This window comes from Saccostrea cucullata, unplaced genomic scaffold (assembly GCF_032062105.1).
Source record: "Saccostrea cucullata isolate Sc308-1 unplaced genomic scaffold, CSIRO_AGI_Scuc_v1 ctg18756, whole genome shotgun sequence".
Lineage (NCBI taxonomy): Eukaryota > Metazoa > Mollusca > Bivalvia > Ostreida > Ostreidae > Saccostrea > Saccostrea cuccullata.
In genome coordinates, this window is record NW_026939897.1 from 1429 (window position 1) to 8889 (window position 7461).

Sequence of the window (7461 nt, forward strand, 5' to 3'; positions counted from 1 at the left end):
TTGAGCCCCCCCCCCCCCCCCCCTCGTTCCACAGCCATGAATAAGAACAATTAAAACTTAAATTTATACTTCATATTGAGAATCTTATACTTCACACAGTTGCTCTTTATTATTTACAGATATTTTAGTTAATAACAAGGTAAAAATGCTTTGTCAGATTTGATTGCCTTTTATTTTAATATCGGGATCGATGTTCACCAGGGGATGGTGTTCATGCACTTTTAAATTTTTTTTCCTGATGGACCCAAGCCCTAACTTGGCAAGTACCTACTGTTGGTAAAGTGAAACTGTAACAGAATTGACACGGTGCGACCGTTAGTGAGGGTGGTGCCGTTGCAAGAAAAAAATTATTTACCACATTTTATTGTTTTAATGATAATTCAGCTGTTGATCAGTGTTAAACAGGTCGGAGAGAATACTCGAAATCGGGTATTATCCGTGAAATCGCGTATAATACTCGATATTAGGGTATCGTTGAATCCGCGAAATCGGGTATAGGAGGTGTAATCACCTAATAAAACTTAAACAATGGGATGGCGCATGTTGCCGGGTTAACTTTCATCTAGATACACATGTTTTCTAAAGGTATCACTAGCCAAGTAAGAATTTGGGACGTTGTACAATTATGTGCTCGGCAGAACAAATACCCTGTGGAGCTCATAAATATTTCATGATCTGCACACAAAAAGGCGTTCGATTTGCTTTATATTTTTCCTTATGTTGAAAGTATATGCATCTTCCTAACGTTCATTCCAACACAAACAGAATTGTAAAATACGGCATAATTCGGGAATTTCTAATAATTCCACATCAATACGACAAACATGAACAATTTGTAAATAAATCAGATTATATGGAAACACATTTCACACACCAGATATGATGCCATGTATAAACAAGGGATTGTCTTTCGTATCTAATTATGCGTCATTAATTACTTTCACATTCATCTTGTGCATAAAATCAAATTTATTTATGAATGTATAAATAATGTAATGATAAAAATGCCTAGAATTATGGCTAAAAGAACCTTCTTTCTCTATTTTTGAAAATTTCCTTTTTATTTATCATTCAAACATATTTGCAGAATATGTCTTCAACATTTTAGCAGAGACAGTGATAGTTTCAGGAATACAGCTTATGAGAGAACATAACTGTTGATCGTTTAATTTCGCTAAGTCATCAATATTTTACCATTTCTTGGCGACTTCAAAAGGGGGGGGGGGGGGGGGGTAAAGGTTTCTTTGTCACCTCTGACAAAACAACCTCGACTGTGTTCTACATGGGTCGAAGAGACCTCTCTTTGAATGTCACGGTCGGTTAAACTCGGTCATATATTTTTAATCGTAGGGAAGATTTTTTCATCAAATAAAAATCTCATATTTTGTAGGTATACAAAAAGCAACCGTTATTTTCTAACACAATATGAGACTACAAATAACTAGAATTCAGGTTTATTTTTTAAACACATTTTTTCATTATAGATGAGTATTAGGAAAAGTTATTGCCATGAGTAATACATATTATAGATAAAAAAACTAAAAGAAAACTGTGACATATTGTCTAGAACCAATCAGATAGTGCGTTGTATTAGCATATTATAATGAGGTATAAGATAGCGATATGAAAAAAATATAGAAAGTTAAGAGGTAAAAATTACCCTGTCTATCAAATAGTATAATAAAGAAAGGAAGTGGCTACGATTTTTATGAAATTTTAATGTCCGATGAGGAATTATATTCCCAAAAAGTAAGACAATTGAACACTCCATTATTTCAGTTTGTTCATAAACATGTTCATAAACGTAAAAACTATAAGAAATGTGAAAACTTGACTATGTAATTCATATTTCAATATGACTGTACCTCGATCTATATTGAGAAATTCAATGTATTATAAGCTCATGAAAATCTACACATTTGACTTTTATTTATACAAAAAAAAAAGAAAATCCTGTTCATATGACTTCTCGCTCTCAATTTTCTCACAAATGCATAAAATAAAGGTAAAATAGCATATCTTGTATCGATTAAAATGCAACCAAAAAATTTACGGTGTCTTTGAATAAAAATTTCATGCTAAATTGAGATAAAAAAAGATACTCGCCTTCAATTAGCTATTTTCAAACTGTTTTCTCGTGGGTATTTATTTAATCTTATTTTATTTTCTTCTTTATGATAACGTTGGTATTCTATTATGGCAGAGATATACACATTATGACTCGCTTATACTGTACTCTCTAACTGTTAGGAATAATTTATATTTCACGTGAAAGGGACGCCATACATTTTTCAGTAAAAATACAAAACACGGCGTTAGTCGTTTAATTTCTTTAAAATTTCACGTTTTGTGAATAGTGCACAAATTAGAAAATTAAGTATATGGAATACTTTAATGGGAAATAAAGACAAACGAAGTGTAGTTATTTGTTTTTAGAAATTATATTGAAAAATAATAACGCCATTGTGTTCTCTTTGTTACCCCAGCAGTGTTTGTCGTGTGATTTTAAACTTATTTGACAACCGTATGAATTAGGTTTAATAAAAATAAATCCACAAGATACTGATGTACAAGTAACAGTTACTGGCATAATGCGCCGTTGCTTTATTCTTTAGTTTTTATAGAAAGTTGCACGGAATACCCGATTTCGCGGATTCAACGATACCCTAATATCGAGTATTATACGCGATTTCACGGATAATACCCGATTTCGAGTATTCTCTCCGACCTGTTAAAATCATGATATTGTAAGGCAGTGTCAGAAAAACATAACAAAGACATCGGACCTTTATGGAATGCCATATACGACAGCCAACCGCTTACTGCCAACTGCTGACCGCTTACTGCCAACTGTCAGCTGCTTACTGCCAACTGCCACACATATTTGAATAAATTTTATATTTGTATTGATATTTATATGAATTTTCACAAAAAAAGGCAGGGATCCAGGACATTTTTTCCAAGGGGGTCACGCTGGTAAAATTGAATTAAATAAAATGACCAATATGTTTTATCTTATGTAATATTCAATATATGTGGTTGATAAAGTACATTGTTTATTTTTTTATTTGTTTTCCTATTTGAAATAGGTAATAAAATGACTATTTTCTGCTTTTAATCTATAAAGAAGCCCTCCCCCCCTCCCCCGGAGACAACAAAACCTTTGAAGAGAGAATAATAATTAAAAAAGATTTGTCGTTTTGCAGAGAAAGATGTTTTGAAAATAAATTTCCGTTTTCCATTATATTCTATAGTTAAAAATTTCCTCAAATTAAAGATGTATATGTCTGTGTGTTATAATAAATGTTTCACATGCACAGATCTGGGGGGAGGGCATTTAAAATTTGTACAGTTATACGTTAAATAAACTAAACGAACTACCGGTATAACTGACCTTGGACCCTCCACTTAGAAAACGCCGATCAAACATTTATATCTCTTTGTTTGTACAAATAAAATATGTTTTACATGCATAGATCTAGAGAGAGGGGTCCGGAACACCCCTCTGAAATTTGTAAAGTTATTTAATGCACAAACTAACTCAACTAAAAATTATTTAATGTACAAAATAAATAAACTAAAAGGAACCTTAGAACCCCCCCCCCCCCAACCGAAAATGGAAAATGTGGATTCGTGTTAAGTTGGTATGAAAAATGTCATACACATGAAGGTATGGCGCATAAGAACCCCCTCTCCCCGGCCGAAATATATTTTCACATTTAGGAAAGGGCTTTACGTATTTTTTTTCTTGTTAAGAAATTTCTGGGTTGGATTTTTTTTTTACCAGAGTGACCCTCTTGGAAAAAATGTCCTATAGATCCACGCCTTTTTTTTTTTTATTTACATAAATATCAATATAAAAATAAAATTTATTCAAATATGTGTGGCAGTAAGCAGCTGACAGTTGGCAGTAAGCAGTCAGCAGTTGGCAGTAAGCAGTTGGCTGTCGTATATGGCATTCCATAGACCTTTTAAAAATAATCCCTTCTCTTAGCCCAAGTACTTTTCGTTCAAATTATGCGATAAAAATGAAATTAAGGGTGTAATAAATCTGGAAAACCTTTAAAATGGTTTCATCATTTCTGACAGTGTCTGAGTTGCCCAGACATTGGTAGACAAAACACTCAAAATGAAAAGTGCATAGCCATAGTGGGGATGGAGAGAGAGAGAGAACATTCCTTGGACCAGTCAAGGGTTCAATGTACCAGCCTCAAGAACTATAGCCCTCTGCTTGAGAAAATTCGAACTGATAAAACAGAGCTACAGATCCAAGCGTATAAACTTGGACAATTTTTAATCCAAACAAGTCATTATACGAAATCATTAGGGGGGCACATCTGAGTAAAGCAGATTTGCTTTCTATATAATACCATATTTGGAAATTAATTTGGGTGGAAGGTGGAGATAGACAAAGTTTTGGTATCATGTAAAAATTCCCTGACAAGGAAAAAAACAACATCACACTCAATTACTAAGGGGGCACATCAGGTCAGTGATGTAGCTTTGTTTTCTATAGAATACCAAAGTGGAAATTATTATCATAAAGGGCTTGGAAACTCATAGACCCATATTCTTAAGGCCATTTTTTTTAAAACAATGTATATAGTTTTGTGACTGTAATTTCGACTGAAAGCAAATTTTCATAAAGTATCTGCTTACTCCCAAGTAGTTATGAGAGTACATCTGTCCAACAATTATAATTCAGTGGCGAGTGCTTAATTAAATTTTCCCCTTCATTTACAGGAAATGCAGTACATATATTACTTTCCTTCGTTTTATAGATGACAAAGAAAAGAGGAAGGAGAAAATGTAGCTACAAGAAAATACAAATAAAAGACAAATTACGAAAGAGAAAACAAAGGTTGGCTAGACGTTTATCAAGTAAATTAGGAATTACACAAGAAATAGAACATCTGCCCACCAGTGAAATAGGAATTACACAAGAAATAGAGCATTTATCTACCAGTGAACTAGCAATAACACAAGAAAGAGAGCATTTATCTACCAATGAAATAGGAATTACACAAGAAATAGAGCATTTATCTACCAGTGAATTAGGAATTACACAAGAAAGAGAACATTTACCCACCAGTGAAATAGGAATTACACAAGAAATAGAGCATTTATCTACCAGTGAATTAGGAATTGCACAAGAAAGAGAAAATTTACCCACCAGTGAATTAGGAATTACACAAGAAAGAGAGCATTTATCTAACAGTGAACTAGAAATTACAGAGAAAGAAAAAAAGAAAAATAAGGTGTTCAGCCACTTGAGAGACAAAATACAGAAGAGAAGAGAAAGAGACCGGGCTCGGTATTTATCAAAAAAATTAGCAAGAGAAAAAGAGAATAAGGAGAAGAGACAAGGAATACAGTGGTCATCTACTGGTAAATCTTTTCCTGATATCCATTCAAAAGCGCAGTCATTAAAGTCTGTCTTCCCTTGAAGGGTCGTTGAAGAAGCTATATCAGTACAGTAAAACTCATTTAGTGCGAACACGGATATTGCGAATTCACGGATATAGCGAAGTTTTCTTGGATCCCCAACTACACAAATTTAATAAATTCCTTATACAGTATGGATATCAAGAATTACGGATATAGCGAATTAATTTTCCAGAATCCAGATCCCAGTGACTTCGTTATAACCGAGTTTATAACAGTAACTGTATCTAGTTCTGTTGACAGAGCTATATCAGTATTTAGTTCTCTTGATGGAGCTATAACATATACAGTAACATGAAAATATGTTCAATCTTTTAGTTACTCCTACAATTTTCTAAGCAACAAACTCTATAAAAATTTCTTTCTTACTTGATTTCCATCTCCAAGGTGCAAAAAATCTGTCATCATTATATAAAATGTGTTTGTAATTTACTCTGTCTTCTAAACCATTACCCGGCTAATATTCCCGTAATCTATAAATAATGGAGGTCTCATATAAACATTTACAGGTGATTCAACCATGAAGGTCAAGAGACAGAGTCCTGCCACAAAAGCCAAGAAGAATAAGGTCTATAGAGCTACAGTCCTCAAGTCTAGGATGGAGACAGCAAAAGCGATACAGACCAAGGTACCATGGCAGAACTGTGTATTTTAATACAAACAGTTTCATTTCCAACATCAGAATTATTTACTTATCAATCTTATATACCTCCAGTTTTTTACTGTACAGTTACCTATGAAGGGAGTAATTGCAGCAATTGTTGTATTTACCTGGATAGCCCTATAATTGTAAAATGCCAAAAATTGATATAAACTTTACATTCCCAGGAAGCCTGTCTTTGGTTATATTGGTCAACATTGCATGTACATGATTGTTGTCTAATTTTGAGTGAAATCAAATACTGTATAATCTCTATTACCCGGACGCTTAGAAAATTGCAAAAAGGGAGTGGTTATTTTGGTATTCTTTTTTTAATATTCATTGTCATATTTATGAGCCCGTATTGATATATCTGGGGCATATATTGTTTTTGTCCTGTCTGTCTGTTTGTTTCTCTGTTTGTCTGCAGACTTTAACCTTCGCCATAACTTATGAACCATGAAAGATAGAGAATTCATATTTGGTATGCATACTCCACTACTTAAGCTCTAGGTCAATGACCTTGTGACCTAAATGTGACCTGTATACTAAAAATAGTTTTTTTGTACCTTTGCCATAACTTTCGAACCATAGAAGATAGAGACTGCATATCTAGCATACATACTCCACTGATTAATCTCTTTCAAATGACACCAAAGTCAATGACCTTGACTGTGACATATATGCTAAAAATAGCTTTTTCAGAATTTTGTTGCCGCCGGGCGCATAGTGTTTCACAAACACATCTTGTTTAACTTCAAACAAAATGTGTTTGTGAAACACTATGTGCCCGGTGGCAACAAAGTTTAAAAAAAACTATTTTTAGTATATAGGTCACAGTCAAGGAACTAGGTCATTTATCTTAATATCATTTGAAAAACTTTATTAGTGGAGTATGCGTACCAAATATGAAGTCTCTATCTCTCATGTGTCAAAAGTTATGGAAAAAGTTCAAAAAAGATATTTTTAGCTTGTAGGTCACAGTCAAGGTCACGAAGTCATTGACCTTGATGTCTTTTGAAAGAATTTTTTTTGTGGAGTACGCATACAAAATATCAAGTCTCTACCTCTCAAGGATTGAAAAGTCATGGCGAAGGTTTAAGTTGACAACAGACTGGACAAAAACAATGTAAAAATCTTTTGAAAAAAAAAAAGTGAAAGAAACACTAAAATATTGTCTAACTTTACTTTGAGTAAAGATTGTCCACCCAGTTTATGTTAAATGATTCATTTTCCACCGAGTAATTGGATAAAAGATAAGTTTCATTATCACAAACTTTTGATACGATTCTAGCTTTTTGCTATAATTCACTTTTTGCCATATTTTTTGTTGTTGCTATAATTCATTTTTTGCTATAATTCAATTTTTGCCATAA

General features: G+C 33.2%; 1 protein-coding gene across 1 annotated transcript; it reads left to right on the forward strand.

Annotated features, from left to right (window-relative positions):
• Positions 1–227: 227 nt before the first annotated feature.
• On the forward strand, positions 228–6115 carry LOC134254242 (uncharacterized). Its single transcript, XM_062736789.1, has 3 exons — positions 228–259; positions 4782–5388; positions 5955–6115. The coding sequence occupies exons 1-3, from the start codon at positions 239–241 to the stop codon at positions 6098–6100; spliced, it is 774 nt and encodes a 257-aa protein (XP_062592773.1). The 5' UTR covers positions 228–238; the 3' UTR covers positions 6101–6115.
• Positions 6116–7461: the final 1346 nt, after the last annotated feature.